Genomic DNA, 18,071 nt, shown 5'->3' with positions numbered 1-18,071 from the left:
GGGACACAACAAAAGTTAGCAGGCATCACCACCAAAAACACAAGATTTCATGTTTTCAGTGTTTTCATTGCTTTATATAGAAGGTGCCACTGTTAGAGCTTTCATCAAAGCAATGGCAAATATTCATCAAAAATGCGTAAAGATAACAAGATAACAATCCATTTCTGTATTTTTAAGTTCATGTTTAAATATTGCAGGTTCACCAGCTCATGAATAAAAATAGAAATAAGAACGTAACTTTGCCAGAAACATATAAAAGACGCTAGCTGAGGCCAGTCGCCGGGGCAACAGCGATTATATCGCCGAACCCGAAGTTGATGTTACCTCCACCAGCCACAGAGGATGTTACCCGCCTGGTGGCAGACCTGCAATCTGACCCTGCTAGGACAGTTAATAATACCTAAAAAGGGTCGTTGAACAGAAGTTGGTTTAATGGAGTGGCTGGAATATTCCTTTTTTTCTTTCCAATTTAGTCCGGTTGCCAAACCGACTTCTCTAAATGGAAATCTGCAACGCATCTTGTCAAAACGCTGCATACTGCCACCTGCTAGATGAAAAAATGCATGAAAAGGCCCAGAAGGACGATAGCCTGCTGATTTACTTCATGAAAAGATTTGCCCCCTCGTCATTTTAAACTGCCTCCTCAGTATCCGGTGTTGCACCATGTATGAAATCAAATTGTGGTTTGTCCATGTCACGATTATCGACGGGCCTTTTTATGACAACAGGGTTTTAAATTATGAGGTTTTTTTAGCTGCACTGTACACAACAGAAGCTCCTTCTATGAACCTGGAGCAGTGCTGTCATTGTGCCCTCTAATGTAATCTTGGCTCATTAAAAACCAGCGGATGCACCACTCCCGCGATACAGTGGTCACTTCAGTCGCTGTGCGCAGAGACCCAGCTGTGTGAGTTTCAGTGGCTCGGCCTGCCGTTGAAACGGAGGTATTTGGGTGAATCTGCACAGACAGAGGAATATTTCATGCATGATTTGAAGTCAAGCTGCTGAGCTGTTGTGGCCGGGCCTCCGATTCACAGCCGAGTGTGTTGTGCCTGGCTAACTTTGTTCTTACACACACAGATATTCAGACACACAGTTTCCATACACACACAGAGACACACAGTCAGTATCACCACTGGCAGGGAGCATGAGCCTCTGCATGCCTCTGTGAGCACCAGCCATTTGAGTCTCCTTTTAAATGGTTTTGTTTTTTCTGCTGCGAGATCACAGACACTAAAAGTGATAGCTTTGAGACTCTGATGCCCAATCTGAAATGCTTGAAGGAAATGTTTGGACAAAGAGAATAGATAAATAAACAGGCAAAAGTTGCCTGTTTATTTATTACATTTCTGCAGTCTTTACTGTGGGAGAGGAAGAGGGCTTTTGATGGGATATAAAAGGAGCGTTGATGTGGCGCAAAAAGTGTGGCGAAGGCGGTATCAATTAAAGGATGCATGGTGGCTCTGAAATGGGTGCCAACCAATGACTGTATTTTAAAGTGGACACAGTTTCCGGGTCTAAAAAATTAGGCTGATGCAGAAGTGCATAAAGCTGCAATACCAGCGAGTGCCACTAGAGGTCGGCTCCAAAAAGCCTCCGGCTCCATAGACTCCCATTCAACTTCTCTCATGAAATTCAAAGTAAATACATTTTTTTCACGCGTTACTACGGTTTTGTTAGTTAAGGTCACTCCTTTTTATTCATTTTTCTGGAGATCCATCTGAAAATAATCCCGTCATTAATTTAAAATAAGCGTAAAAAAAAAAGCAATGTTTTTGGGGCGGTGTCTGTTTGATTGACAGGTCTGTGGAGCAGTCAGGTTACGGCTATCAGTGGGCGGGACGTAGTATCGGGTTTCCAATCATATCCACCGCCAACTCGTCCAAATATGGTCACTGACAGCTACAAACCACTCCGAAACTAGCAAGATGGCGCCGGCCAAAATCTCGAGGCTTCCTAACGGCCGTTCACAAACCAGCGGGTGACGTCACCGTCGGCTGCCGCTTGGTGCCGACAACCCGAAAGTCACACAGTAAGACAGGTGATCAAGCATGCACCTTCGCTTCTGGAGCCACACCCTCAAGCAGCAGTTTTATTCATATCTTTTTAATTGGATCTCCAATCCTATTGATCTAACTGATGTTTTTCACTCCTGCATCCTCTTCTGTTTATGCAAAAAACTCGACTATATAAATATGTTGCAGCTCATTTGCCACCGATGAAATATTGTTCTTGCCTTCCTCTTTTTTTCCGAACCAAACCTCTATGTGCATTCTTCCTCCTGTGTCTCTTCCCACCTCTGGCTCTTTATCCTGCTCCAAGACCTGGTTATGTGTGTGTGTGTGTGTGTGTGTGTGTGTGTGTGTGTGTGTGTGTGTGTGTGTGTGTGTGTGTGTGTGTGCGTGCGTGCGTGCGTGCGTGCGTGCGTGTGTGTGTGTGTGTGTGTGTGTGTGCGTGTGCGTGCGTGTGTGTGTGTGTTGTTCAGTGTGCAGGGAGAGAGCAGCTGGAGCATCTGCAGTCGTCTCCTCTGACAGCAGCACGGCATATGGCAGAGCCCTGTGAAGGATGGGTGCTGTCACCCGGCAAAGTGCTTACCCACAGACAGCAGAGGCGAAGCGCACTAACGCCATGAGGAAGAGGAGGAAACAGCTGAACATCAGCACCCCGCTCATTTATTCTCCCAGCCGCCACCTCGCCCTCAGAGGGGACGCGGCGCCGGAGCCTCGCAGAAGAAAGGACGTCCGAGAAGCTCGCGAAACATTTCGGTAAATCACATCAAAGATCTGCAGAAGATAAACCGATCAAGAGGGAAACGTTTGGTCATCTTCCAGCTTACAGGTGCTGATCCTCACATTCGTGCACTCATCACTGTCATGGAAACACTGCTATTAAAAAGAGGAAAAAAACACAAAACACCTGTTTGTCCAAAATGATATTAATATTATGTTGATCAGCATAACATGGAGCGGTTTCTACAACCAACTCAAACTTGACACAAATACACTTGCTTATAAAGAGTACAGTCACCTAAACTTCCCGTTGCATCGCTCAGTTATCCATCGTTTCATCGTCTCATCCTTTCTTCACCAGAAGATTATGAATCAGAAGTCTTTCAAGTAAACAGATCGACCGACCTGGACCGCTGACCTTTGACCTCTTCAGGTTACACACACGTCCACTTCTCAGATTGCATGTTCCCAAAAATACCTTTCAGCACAGACAGAAAGTCGACAAAGTTCCTTAAAGAATCTCATCACTAACGGATCAATGAAAGAAAAATGATCATCAATACATAATTAGCATATGAATAATAATCCAACTTCAGATATTACTGTTTGGTGTCTCCCACAGAAGTGCATGTGGATGCTTGACTTGGTTACAATACACTACATACTGCACAGGTATTTACATCTTATTTTTCCTACAATGATTGTCTTTAAAAAGTACTCAAAATGTATGTTTACAAACAAACAAACAAAAAGGCACATTTAAGCTCATTACTTGAACAATATTTTTTTACTTGGGTGTAGTTGTATTGTCTTGAAGACAAAAAATATATTTTACAAATTCAAATTCTTCATCCCTTCATTAACTGATCAGGTATCTCTGGTTATATTTTAAATATACAACATTTTGAGCATTTAAAAAAAAAATCTAAATTCCTCTTTTTTATTCTCCTGTAAAACATTTAATGACATATTTTGGACTCGGGTGGCTTTTAATGAAACATCATGAAAAGCAGCAAGTGACCTGACTTCACTGTCTGCATGTGGATTATGATTGAAGAGTCATATAATTGCAGGAAGTGCGTTTCTGGATTTCATTTAAAAAAGACTGTAGTTATGGTGTGTTTTACTAATTTCTCCCTCCTCCTCCTGTTTAAACACTGCAGATGAAGGAGGTGAAGGAGGTGAAGGAGGTAGGAGCAGGTCAACAGTCTGCTTCAGCTCCTCATCTCATCTCTCTGCAGCTCTGCATTGTGTCATATTTACTAAGCTATGCCCACATTCACCAGTGATTCAATCAAATCATAAGAATCTTTAAATCTCTAAATTCCTCTTGTAATAAAACCCTACCCACATATTCGGTTTCGGTCTGAAAACACCACACTGCCGCAGATAAAGATGCTCCAACTTATTTAATAATATGATTTTTTTTCTTCTTCTCTTCGCGATGTTTACAGAACCGGAAAATATCCCCAGGAGCAAACTTCACCTCCCTCCTTCTTAGTTAAGTTAAGTCTAAATCAGACAGCAGCCACATATGCAGCAGTTCTCAATTTCACAAGTGTTTGCAACTTGAATGGAAGGACAGTAAAATCAATGCCAATCAAGTGTTTAGCAACAGCCTCTCTTCCTCGGCATACTCTCCGATGAATTGTGGTTATTATTGTAGGGACAAATTATTCAGACTGATTGTGGATGAAAGGGAAAAAAATCAATAGTTTTCTGTTGGGCGATTACACTTAAATGCTGCTTTTAAAACGTTTAACTTTTTTAGTTTTTTGCCTTACAAAATTATATTCGTCCTTTCGGACGACAGCTATAATGCCCCCGGATTCAATTTCAGCTGAATCAAATATTTGTTTGTATCAGAAGATACAGAAGATCAGAAGATTAACCAGTCGACTCATGGGATTCACCAACTACTGACAACTTGGCATCAAGTGGACAAAACTTACAATTATGACTTGATTTCTGATTACAGGCCACATATTAGCAAACTGATATGTTTCTATCAAATATAAAGATAGATAAAGTCTTCAGTCACTTAAAGAGAGTGATGTGTTGAGTCTGCATGGTGTGCCACCCCAGAACCACAGCAAAGCGTGAAATAGACACGCCTGTCGAGAGTTAATCACAGGCTGCCATTTCGGACGACGGGGCGACACAGCTCTTCTTTAGTTCTTCATTTTGTTCCTCACTCCAACAATGTGTTTTTTAGAATGGTTGAATTTTCAATAGGTTTAGTTTTCCGTGAAATCTCTACTGCTCGTCCACTACAGCAAAACGTGTGACTGTCACGCCTGGACATCGCCAAGCGTAGCTATCTCACGTTCTGCTGTAGTGAAGGGGCGTGTCCATTTCACGCTTTGCCGTGATACCCGGTTGGGTGATCAGTATACCGGTTCATCCAGTAAACCAATTTTTATTTCCTACACATTGTACATTTTTCAAATATCGCCATACTGGTGCAATGTTGAAACAATTGCTATAATTTTACACTCAAAAGTGAATTAAATGCAGTCCCAGAACGAGTTAAATCCACAAAACAACTATTTCGCTGTGTTGAACCCTGCAGAGCGCATTAAGAGGGAAACCCTTCTCACTATCGGTTATTACTTTTGACATTAAAAATCTGAAAAAAGAGTGCTGGAGGATGAAGAAAGAGAAACCAGAGATGAAGCTGTGGCTACTCTTTGGTAGTTTGGTTGTTTTTTTTTAAGTCCATAGTAAACCAAAAGACATGGATTTTTGGTCCAGCTGCCCAACATCAGTGAACACGGCTCCATCCTGTTTGTGGCTCTTGAAGCTCACTGGGGAGGAAGAAACAACCAAATGCAGCAGAAGCTCTCTGACTCGAGGTGGACCGCTGTGTTCCTCTGCTTTTCAGTAGCCAATTTAAGATGACTGACAGATAAGTTTCACCATAAACTTCTTCCTTCCAAAACAATCCCTCCCCCCTCACCCCCTTCAGTCAATCAAAACAGACTTCCAGAGCAGTAGCTCTTCCATTGTCCGTCAACGCATCTCTGCCTGCAGGCAAATCACCACAGCCCAGAGATTTCTTTTTGTTTTAAGAGGAGGAGGAGCTGCAGGACCTCACGTATGTCTGGTGCTGCTCTAAGAATGTCCAGAGCATTTACATTATCTATAACACGGCCAGCGAGACGGTTTGACCTGAGAGCGGGAGGTTACCTGCGGTGCTGACGGGGAAAAGGAGAGAGGATTTAACCTGCTTTACCTCTGCGTCTCATTAGAGGGGAAAAGAGAGAAGAAAGTCTCGTCCACGAAAACATTCTCTTTCAAACAAAATCCAATCTTTGCCTTTTGTTTTTATCCCGTATCATCTTTTTTTTTGGTCTTTTTTGTCTGCTCTTCACCCCCACAGCTTGATGCCACCCAGCGTGCCCGCTTTCCCCAAGTAGCCCTTTTTTTATTTCAATCTCCTCTCGCTGCGCCTCCTTCCCCTCCTTTTTTTTTTTTTTTTCATCTCTCTGTGTCCCTCATGCTCTCTTTTGACAGCCAACGCAGCACCTTTAATGAGAGCTATCTCCTCATTAAATACCTGCAGGTGTCTGCAGCACATTTGGCAGGAATAGAGAAGAAAAAAAGAGAGACGGAGACAAGACAAACACAAAGAGGGAGAGAGCCGGAGCAGCGCTGCTGTTGTTGAGGCCCTCCAACATGACATATAGCCAGATTTCCCTTTGCTAAATTTGAATTACTAATGTCTCTAGAGGCAACTGAGCCGAGCACAGGGACCAAGAGGTCAGGAAGAGAGGTTGAGCCAGTATCCCTCCCCTCCAACAGCGATCTGGCTTCTCCTCGTCGCCTTTTCGTCTCTTTGACACTCGACTACACAGACTAAAAAAAGAGGAAGAATGAGGGAGATGAAGGAGGGCAGAGAGGGAGGAAAGGAACAGCAGCGAGGCTGAGAGACGGGGGACGGCAGAAAGAGGTGAAGGTAGAGTGTTGGGAGTAAGAAACTGAGATGCTCAAAGTGGAAGGCAGCGAGACATGAAAGGAAAGCTGAAAAGAGGAGGAGGAGATTGGGTTTGAGTGAGATAAGATGGAGGGGGGGGTAAAAAAAAAAAAAAAAGAGGAAGTGGGAGAGATGAGAGAAGAGAGAAGAGGGAGAGAGCTGGGCTCTGGGGCGATCGGGCTCTCTCAGATGCAGGACGGGACCATCTGGACGAGAGCGGCGCCAGGTCTCTGACAGTAAACACTGGGCATCACTTTCACATGGAAAAGGCCCAGGAAAAGAGATTCAAACGCCCGCTCCACACTTTCTTACCACCAATCCTCCCGCCGTACCCCACCCAACACGCGGCTCTGCCAGCCGTTCGAGCCCACGTGTTGGTGGAAAACACTACCAGACCTCAATATTGGCAATTTCATCGCTGCTGCACAAAACATCCCACTTCCAGATTGCCCTTTGTCCAGAACATGAATATGAATTCATTTTAAAACCCTGCCGCCTGCCTCTCTATATCACGTCTCTGACTTTTTCTGCCGGTATAAACTCTCGGGTCATCATGAATATGGAATTTTTTTACGCTCCACCAAGCGCCAACCAGCAGTGACGGCACCTGTTGGTTCGTGAACGGCCGTTATGAAGCCTCGAGTTCAGATATTGGCCGGCGCCATTTTGCTAGTTCGGAGCAGTTTGGAGCAGGGAGTGACCATATTTGGGTGAGATGGCGGGGAGCGAGCGGGAGTTCTGACTCGATCTGATTGGACACTCGCTGATACTACGTCCCGCCTATCGATAGCCGTAACCTGATTGCACCACAGGCCTGTCAATCAAACAGACAGACCCCGCCAAACACACGGCTTTTTGAATCTTATTTTCTTTTAATGACGGGGTTATTTTCTAATAATCTGGAAGAGGGAATTTAGCGAATGACATACAGGAAATTTGTGGAAACCTCTAGTGCCTCTATTGTAGTTTCAGGCTCTCCTGCAATGGCCTCATTTTTCGGACCCGGAAGCTACGTCCACTTTTATATCCAGTCTATGCCCTCCACCCACAGAAGGGGCCATCTTCCACTGCATCTACTTAGAAATGTCAAAACACAAACAGAAAGATGCTCTGTGACTCTTTATGTTTACGTCGTACACGATTTTGCATAATGATTTTTCCTTGCGTACACAATGTGCTGTGTATACCAAGTGTGCCGAGCTGGCTAATTACCACAACAGATATTTACCGGGGAGGAAGAGGCCACCAAGGACTTGAACCAACAACCCCAACCTCCTCCCCCTTCAGGAGAGAGGACGAATTCAGTGAGAGGACCCTCGAAGGTAACTAATCCCACTTCCTGATCATCCTCTCCAACAAACAGTCTCATCCTCAAAACGATGTCCCAACGAGACACGCCTGCACACACACACACACACACACACACACACACACACACACACACACACACACACACACACACACACACACACACACACACACACGATATATGCATAAGATACTCCTCCACACACACACAGCTCTACCCCCCATCCCACATGGCTCTGGAGAGGCAGCGCTGCCCCTCCTACCCCTCTGTCAATAAGCCCAGTTTGGAAACACTTTAAACAGACTCGCACACTGCACGGCTACAAAAAGGGAAAAACTTCAAGACATGCTCTCCTCCATACCCGCAGGGTTAATTAGAATTGTTTTAAACAGCCACTGCCATGCTTTTTAAACATTTATGGGTGCATGCATTACAACGAAGGCATTAACATATCCAGAAAGTTTAACCTCTTCTCTGCTCCCTGGCTCCACTAAAGGAGGAGTGGAGGGGAGGGAAGGAGGAGGGAGGACAGTTGACCTCTGCTGCCCCCTGTGTTACAGCGGAAAAACAACAAGGGAATTTTCAATGAGGAGCAGCAGCCAGCTTTGGATCAGAGGAGTCGGAGCCAAGCCACCATGCAGGCTGAATGACAATCAGCTTGTATGTTAGCTATGAAAGGGAGATCTAAACCCAGAGGCTATGTACTACCAATAAAAACATACATTATTCACTAACAGGGACATGGAATGAGTGGTAGTGTTGAATAAAAAGATGAGTGAAACCGGAATTACAGTTGCGATCACTCCGAGGCAAAAGCAGCAATACCAACAAGAAACTTAGATATTTCAACAGTATTTTCAGAATTTTTATTAAAATGAAATATAGCAAACAGTTCGTCGAATGCGCACAGCTTAACATCCAAAAAAAAAAAAAAATCTCATTTAATGGATAATAATTCTGATCTGCCAATAAAATCAGGATTATCATGTTTGAGTGTGCAGCCTGTACTGTGACTTCTCCTGGAGAACATTTTGGAGCTTAAAAATGAAGACACGCTGAACTCCCTCATACAAATAACGTCCTCTCACCTCGCAGAAGAGCGTCAGTTTGTCGTCAGGCAGCAGCCCGTTGGCCTCGTCCAGCAGGAAGTCCCTCCTTATGAACTTTTTAAAGCCCCAGTCCTTCCCCTGGACAAAACGGTACGCCCTCTGGCTCTCTGTGGAAAAAAGAAAAAAAGAGAAACAACACAGACGAAGAAGAAACAAGATTATTTGGAAAGACTTTCACAACGTGATTAAGCCCCTGCGTGTGTGAATGTGTGTGCGAAAGAGAAAGTTTGTTATGAGTCATGGCCATAAGCGGTGGAGGAACAATGGCGAAAGAGGCTGGGTGCAGGAAGTGATGCCTGCGGGGAGCTTTTAACACTTCAGAAGAAAACAGAATCTTTCTCTCTCTGCCTCTTTTACTCTCTCCATCCTGTCGCCCGCCACATAAAGACTAGTGGTAAACATGAGACAGAACTGCTGCGCCTCTTTGGCCGAGAAGTGAGAAATTGCAGGGATCAAAGCAGTCCAATTATCATGTGTTTATGGAGTGCCAATTATCTCTGACAGTGGCAGGAAGGATTTCGGTAGCGCTCGGTCGCACTACAAAGACACAGGAAAGGTGGCGGAGTTCTTGTGTGTACGACAGTCACACTGTGGGGGCGGTCACAGCTATCTGCAGTCACCTAACAGTCACAAACGCTCGCGTACAAGGTCAAAACATGAATGGCTGCGGACGAAGAGCGCTGCAAAGATCACAGGAAATTAAGGCTAATTGCAGATAGAAAGAGAAAAAACAGGCAGCGACACGTGAATTGTACAAAGCGACCGGCAGCTCTCTGTTGGAGGGACGTCGCGCCGCTTCTACGCAGGAATTACATCATTTACCACTTTGTTAATGAGACGAAAACACTTCCTGTGGCACTGCTCTGAGATCAGCGGTCTGCTCCTATCAGGGTCGGCTTTACATGTGTTTATGTGTCCTGTCCTCTGAAGGGTTCCACGGTTACGGGAGGAAAACGCACCTCCAGGCTACAAAAGCACTGGAAACCAATTTCTTTCTCAAGTCTTTTCATTTCATTTCCTCCTCATCAAGATCGAAGAATGCCCCCCCCCCCCCCCTGTCCACCTTTCCCCCCGGACACACGATGCCATAAAAATTCAATCATCCATGCATCTGGATCCTTCAACACAATCCATTCACCGCAATCAGCACGTAGGTTGTTCTCCAATATTTAGTCTGTCTTCCGTCTCTGTAATCCCGGACCGACTCCATAACGTAGAGACCGGGGGCCTCTGTGGGGGCCACACCATCTGTTGCGGGACTCCTTGTTCTTTCCCGTCACTTAAGAAAGTTCTTTATTACTGTGGCTGTAAAGTTGTGTTTGTTGTGACGCTGCGGGACGAGTCGGGGACGATCAGACGTCCCTGATGGTGCTGCAAGATGGATACGAATCTAAATTTCTGAAGAGCCCTAAATATTTAGCACAGCACTGAATGTAAATGAGTGCTTCTAATCAGCAAAGCGTGCATGCGAAACCTAACAGGCAATCTCGTCGTGGGGGGCACGCACTGATGAGCCAAAACATTATGACCAGCCCTGCCTAATCTGCTGTTAGTCCTTCGCACGCTGCCAAACAGCCCCGACCCGCCAAGAACCGACTCTGAAGACGCTCCGTGGTAACTGGCACCAAGATGGCAGCGGCAGATCCTTCATGGCCCGTAGGTTGAGAGGTGGAGCCGCCGCGGATCAGACTTGTTCCAGCACATCCTCCCCAGCGCTGCGTCGCCTCAGGACTGCGGCCGGTAGTACTCTCCTCTCTGCAGGAGCACCAGTTGCCATTTCGGAGCTGCTTCAGCTCAGTTATCGGGCCGTAGCCATTTGGCCTTCGTTAAAGTCACTCAGGTTTTACACCTGCTCATTTCTCTCTGATCCAACACGCTGACGACGGGACTCAACTGTTTGTTTACCAGCTAAAATATACCGGACTCTGACATGGTATAAGATCATTGTTATTTGTTTTAAGTGCAAAGACTAAAAGACAAAGAGTTGCACATTGGGTTACAGGCAAATACTCATAACCTTTAGAAAGAGTGACAACATGAAAATGGAAAAGTCTGAGGTCCATTTAGAGCTTTTGTGAAATGTATGTATCTATTAGGGACACGATTTTGGAATATTGGTTATGAGGCCCCCGTTTGTTTGTATGTTTATTGGACATAAACAAGGTAAATTGTGCTTGACAGTTGATCTCCAAGAGAGACTTCCATTTTCAATCTGTACATCAGAATTACTTTAATTTATGTTATTGTACCTCGACAGGCTTGAAACATATTGACTTTGAAAATGGAAAATGAGAGCAATGTGCAGCTAAAGAGAGTGGATAGAAACCGTGCTTGTTTGAGTGACCTGAACGTTCATGCAAAAAGACGATAAAAAAAAAAAAACTCACCCCAATTGAGCTGATTTATTTAGTACTTTTTAAGGACTCCAGCTCGTCACAGTCATTTATGACATTTAAGACGGCACATAACCTGCAGTACTTCCATTCACGTCCCAACATTTAATTCAGCCGTTAATGTCGGGAAATGAAAAACGATAAAGACAACCTTTGAATCTTCGAGACCTGGTTAAAATGAAGCGGTAGAAGACTCCCTGTTGGAAACTACACCGTCACCACAAACCACGAGGTCTTCACCTCTCGCGCTCATTCATCTGCAGTGCGTGCACACGACATGTGTTTAGCCCCAGCCCTTCAAACAGACTCCTCTTCGGACTTGCTCTTGCGTGGAGATCCCAACAGGAGATCTGCTGACAGATCGCAGTGGGAAGCGCTAAGATGAAGTGTCAATGCAGCTGTAAGATCCTGTATGAAATCCCCCGTTTTGGATCTGAGGGAGCAGGCAGTCAAAGAGAGGCTCGGTGGAGGAGTGCAGTGCATATGCAGTTACTCCCACCGCCGCTCATGCAGGAGGCCCTTCACTGTAATCCTGCCTCTCGAGGCTGCGTACGCCAAAGAAGCTGACAGGAATCACCACACACACACACACACATACACACACACACACACACACACACACACACACACACACACACACACACACACACACACACACACACACACACACACACACACACACACACACACACACACACGTGAATGCAAGCCAATTCACAAAATTTACAAATCTATGCACTCCTGTTTTTATAGCACTACTTTATTCATCGTTCTGCCGCTGTGTGTAACAGAGGAGGAGTGTCTCAGATATTTCAGACAAAAGCCGAGCAGGCTTGAAAATAAGAGTCAAACTTCTGTGACCGGAGTACATCGTACTGTTGGCACACACAAAGCTATGCACTTTAGTACAAGGAATTCTTCTCAGGAAAACTCTTCTGTGTCGCTGACTTTCAGCCACTCTTTCATGTCCTTTAAGTGTGTTGGATAAACCCGGCATGTGAGACCAGATGAAGTCCCCGAGGCCACGCAGACTCTACTTGTGAAGTTATGTTATTTGGGTATGAAACAAGGCTCGGCGGCGATGAGCGAGGACTTCCCCAGTGGCAGTATCCAAGAAGCTTGAACGAGAGGGTGAGGAGAGGTTGGCAGAACAGAGAGGGAGATGGACTGAGAGAGAGGAAGAGGTGAGGAGAGGAGAGGAGAGGAGAGGAGAGGAGAGGAGAGGAGAGGAGAGGAGAGGAGAGGAGAGGAGAGGAGAGGAGAGGAGAGGAGAGGAGAGGAGAGGAGAGGAGAGGAGAGGAGAGGAGGGGACGGGAGAGGAGAGGAGAGGAGAGGAGAGGAGAGGAGAGGAGAGGAGAGGAGAGGAGAGGAGAGGAGAGGAGAGGAGAGGAGAGGAGAGGAGAGGAGAGGAGAGGAGAGGAAAGGGAACGCTGAAAAGAAGCTCCAGCAGACTTGAGGGAAAGAGAAAGAGAGGTGTGACTTCTTCAGTGCTCACCCGCGCGTGTGTGTGTGTGTGTGTGTGTGTGTGTGTGTGTGTGTGTGTGTGTGTGTGTGTGTGTGTGTGTGTGTGTGTGTGTGTGTGTGTGTGTGTGTGTGTGTGTGTGTGTGTGTGTGTGTGCTGAGCTCAGCTAATGCCAAGCTGCCATCTCCAGTGGGGCATCAGAAAACCTGCACTGGCAGAGAATCAGCGGCAGGTCAGACCGCTGGCGTTCAGTCTTTCAGCGAGTCGGCCAAGGTGGAGGGAGTGAAGCCACTCTGACAGAATACCAAAGAGAGCCGGGCTGTGGTGTGTGTGTGTGTGTGTGTGTGTGTGTGTGTGTGTGTGTGTGTGTGTGTGTGTGTGTGTGTGTGTGTGTGTGTGTGTGTGTGTGTGTGTGTGTGTGTGTGTGTGTGTGTGTGTGTGTGTGTGTGTGTGTGTGTGTGGAGGGAGGGGCGGGGGAGAGGGAGGAGGTTTGCTGGTGTGATGGAGGAGTGCCAAAAACAACTGGTATGAAAGAAAGATTGACAAGCATGTAGACACCTCCAGTGAAAACATATAGATCCTATCACTGTTTTAGGAAAACTGTTATACATCTTTGTGTGACAAATCACACTTGTTCTTGTTCTGTATTTAGGTACCGATCGGTACCGGGGAGGAGTGACGATCTTCCAAGATTTCACCACTTTGCTGTTGCAGCTTTGAAAGTTCAGCAGCATTGAAGAGTGAAGTTCCTCACCGTGTCAAAAACAGACTGAAGGTGATGAGGAAGGTGAGAAAAATGAAGTCTGAGCTGGAGACAGAGAAGAAGAAGAAGAAGAAGAAGAAGAAGAAGAAGAAGAAGAAGAAGAAGAAGAAGAAGAAGAAGAAGAAGAAGGAGGAGGAGGAGGAGGAGGAGGAGGAGGGGGGTGGGAGATGCCAGGGTTATCCATATTCAGGCTCCGGGCTTCGGGCACGGCTGGCACACGGAGACAAGGTCACCAGAAGAGGAGTCGGTTGGCGGAGAAATAAGAGCCAGACTCAACATCTCTCTTCTGGCCTCAACGTTCACACGTTCAACTTCACAGCTAACCACGACTTATGAGTAGCTTGGTGGATAAACCCGACCCAGTTTCACTGCGTGGATATACGGGTCTGGCGCCCTCCATAGGGAGGCTGGGATCGACCTCGGGGTCTACTCTGCCACCACTGACACTTCCTACCGTGTCCACCAAAGCCTCTTTTTTCTGAGTACATCATATTTTTTCAGTTGTTTTTAATGACCGCCAGCAGCGTGACGACGTGCTGAGTAGGTGTGGGCCGTATCATATCATCCCCTTTAATAACGGTATCATTTTTCAGACAATTGTGTTAAAGGCAATTTGAGTGACTGCTGTTTACAAAAAACTGAGATCATTCATTATTTGTTTAGTTTCTTTGAATATTTGAAGGCATACTGTTACGTTTATGCTGACACTTATTTTGTTGAAATTATACATTACACAAATGTTTTTCAGTATTTTGTCACATCGTCAAGAATATAGTTATTGCAAAAATACCCAGATGTATCGTGATATGATTTTAGGGCCCCCTCTGGTGCTGAGCATTTATTCTGTGAGAAACGCTGAACGTTCGGTCTTTTTTTTTCCGGTCACCGTGAGTTCACAGAGAGTTGTGCTCATCACCGTCACCAGCCGTCCAATCACAGTGAATGAGGGGCGGGGCAAACACACTTAACCAACGACACTCGTCGCTGATTGGTCGGCCCTTAAAGAGTGGCTGTGCAAACGCTGACGCGAGTTCCCAGACTGTCTCCACGGCCAAGAAAGTTGAAGCTAAGTTGTGACCACCAGCAGACCACATGATCCCTTTCACAACGTATTGATGTGAAAAAGGGCCGATTAGTGGAGACGAGCCACAGGCTCACATGAAGCAGGCAGACACACACACAGATACGACACTTTCAGAGCGGGAGATCTAACCTCTATTAAAGATTGAGCTCTGTAAGCTTGTGTCATCACAAACATGCCTATTGACATTCTTCCTACCAATGTCAATATCATCTGATTATGTAAAGACTGACCAATAGCTTCTACTCTATTAGCCGTGCTCCACTCACCCACACAGAAAGCCTGATCACCTCCATCAGTTACCGGGGGCAACAGACTGACAAGCTCACACCCAGGGCCTCAATTAAACGAAACAAAAAAACAGACCACACCAAAAAAATAAAACAATAACTGCTGCAGCTAGACTCTCCGGCCACCTCGTATACACTCAATAGGCTCACTTAGCCTTTGGCAACAACACAGCAAAACCACTGTGTGTGTGTGTGTGTGTGTGGGGGGGGGGGGGGGGGAGGGGGCTTAACATGGAGGCTATTTGAATACAAAACAGCTTGCGGCAGAGGATGAGAACTTTCCATCTCTCCTCTCTGAGCTGTCAGAGGAGGAGTCTGCGGGGGGGCAGCTATTTTCTCTGGCTAAAAGGCGGAGGAAGGAGAGAAGGGGGAGGAGGGGGAGGAGGAGGAGGAGGGGGGGTGTCAGGAGACAACTTACAACCCACCCGACGGCCTCGGAGGAGAGAACCAGCACATTAAGCCAGGGAGAGAAATGATGTGGCCAAGTATGGTGGAGAGGGAGGGTGGGGGGTGGAGGGGCTGGGGGGGCCGCCTGAATCTATCTCCATTAGTAAGTGTGGACCATCAGAGGATTCAGACTCAGACACATGCTCTCCGGTGGGGGTGGGGGTGGGGGGCTGCAGAGCTGACTGATGCAGATGGGCTGTTTCATCAGATAATGTCAAGCTTTTCCAGTCAAAACCTGCCATGAACAGAGCAGCCCAAACCTTGGACCGCATCCAGGGACCAGAACCAGAACCACAGCTACTGCAGTCAGCTGTCACAGACAAGGACTCTGTCTTTCTGTAGTAGTGACTATCTATCAAAATAAAAAGTATGAGAAAAAACACTTCGCTACGCAAAGGGGGAATATAACTAAAAAAAAATTAAATACTAAAATACGTAGAAGTGAAAATGTACTTAGAGCTCAAACCTCACGGTAACTTTTGGCGCCAATGTTGACGCCAATATAAGGTAGGAACAAAATTCAGATTTTGATACATCAGCCAAAATGTGATTATTAGAGTTGTGACAAAGACATGAAAAGGTTGTTTTACATCAGTGCATTGAAACCATGAACTTCACTGGAAATACAGTATAATAAATATGAATCACTATAAAAGAGAGAAAAAACACAAATAGAACAATTTTACATCGAGTTCTGTAAGAATACGTTTTTATATTGGTCAACAGATAGGCTAACGCCGATATGCAGTACCTGTGATCGGCCAACAGTCGGGCTCTAATAAACAGTATGTGTAACGTGCATGTGTAATAATACAAAATATAATTCTAAATATGCACACAACACTCCACATGCCAACACAAATCAAAATGCACATCTGCTCAGAGTCCAAGTAAAATAGAAATTATGCGTATACGGCGGATGCTTTTGTAACAATGACAGAAACTCTAAGTGGAGGTTGACCTCATCTAAAAGCTGCAAATTCAAACCAACACATCAAACACGCTCTTCTGGTCCTCAGCTGTCCAACTGAGGGTTTCCATCAGTTACATTCTGACGGCTGTAATTTTACTCTCCAGTGTGTTCACGACCATTTAAAAATGTGTATTTCTTTATGAATCATCTTCTACCAAACAATTCTGGTTTAAAGAGCTCCAACTTAATATGCATTGCATGTGAAATATTGTTCCTGCAGGGACAGAGTGTATCAGCAGGTCAAGCAGCGTCACTGCCACATAAACAGTCCACTGCTGCTCAGCTTTCTTAATTAAGCCACTTTGTTTTTATTTGGCCTTTTTTTTATCCTTGAGGCTCGGATTAAATTGGATTCTAAATGATCCAGAACCGATAGAGCAATCTTTACTGCCATATTCTTAGACAGGGTGTTCACTAAACTGTCACAAATATGCTGGCAGTTGGGTAATTTTCTCCAGCGACAAGGCGGGCGAAGTGGAGAGCCCAGGTCTCCCCAGGGGGATTGTGGGAAGATTGCAGGAGGGCATATGGCAAGAATGGGATGGGGTGTGCACCGCGGAGCACACCGTTTATAGCCAAAAGCCCCTCGAGACACAAAGAGAGACAAGCAGAGGAAAATGAGATCCTCTTCACTTCACTCAGTATTCCCCACATTCGGGCTTTTGTGAGGTCATTTAGGGGAGGAGCGCTCACCAAATGGTCAAGCAGCGCAGTCAAACACCTCAAACGGCTGTTTATTGCTCATTCCGGAGGAAAACCTCCCTTCAATACCACACAGCCTGCAGAAACACTAATGTAATAGCCAAGAGAGAAAGTTTTCTTAAGCCTGCCACCGGGAATTAAGAGGTGGTATTTCAACATTACGGGGCAGAAGTCGAATTATAAAAAGGATAAAAGAGAAAGAAAATAAATGTGAGAGTGTAAAAAGGAGAAGAGAGAAATGAGCAAATGAGGGACGGAAAGTTCACATGGGGGGAAGGAATGATTTCCCTCCTCTCTACACAACCTGCACCGCGGGGGGTTGTACACAGCTCCGATTCAAACACACTTCCTCCTCCCCCCCCCCCTGTCTCCTTCCCCTCCTCCTCCTCCTCCACACTTCCTGTACAGAGTGCTGCAGGGTACCGGGAGAGAAGGGAGGCAGCCAGAAAAAGCCTGATAGCCAGGAAGCGGTCACATCTGGCCCTCGCTAATTCAATTCCACACAAGTTTGCTTTTCCTCCTCATAACATAACCTAATTAAAAAAAAAATTAAAAAAAAAAATACAGGAATTGGAGGCGCATTCATTTCCAATTCATCATCTGGGAGAGAGGCGGACGAAGACTTCTAAAAAGGTTGGGTCTTTTTTAATTAAAATCTAAATTGCCCCACGCTACTTTGAATTATATATTTACTAGAAATGAATCCGACCGCCAGTGATTACACAAGCCCATATGGCTATCAATACCTCACATTATTAGACACACTTGGGAGTATTAGACACACTCCCCACCTCCTACATTTGCAAATTCCAGTGCCCCAAAGACACAGGTGTGACA

General features: G+C 45.7%; 1 protein-coding gene across 1 annotated transcript in view; it reads right to left on the bottom strand.

Moving 5' to 3' along the window:
• The window catches only part of spop (speckle type BTB/POZ protein), a 49,639-nt gene that overhangs the window by 24,923 nt on the left and 6,645 nt on the right, over positions 1 to 18,071 (bottom strand). The window contains exon 4 of the mRNA XM_069716258.1: positions 9,103 to 9,230. Within this exon, the coding sequence (XP_069572359.1) occupies positions 9,103 to 9,230 (128 nt within the window). The remainder of the gene's footprint in view (positions 1 to 9,102; positions 9,231 to 18,071) is intronic.

Source organism: Brachyistius frenatus, unplaced genomic scaffold, assembly GCF_029030835.1.
Source record: "Brachyistius frenatus isolate BFR_SWC_R1_liver_20210118 unplaced genomic scaffold, ASM2903083v1 Contig_154, whole genome shotgun sequence".
Taxonomy (NCBI): domain Eukaryota; kingdom Metazoa; phylum Chordata; class Actinopteri; family Embiotocidae; genus Brachyistius; species Brachyistius frenatus.
This window is presented reverse-complemented; position numbering and strand designations above follow the sequence as displayed.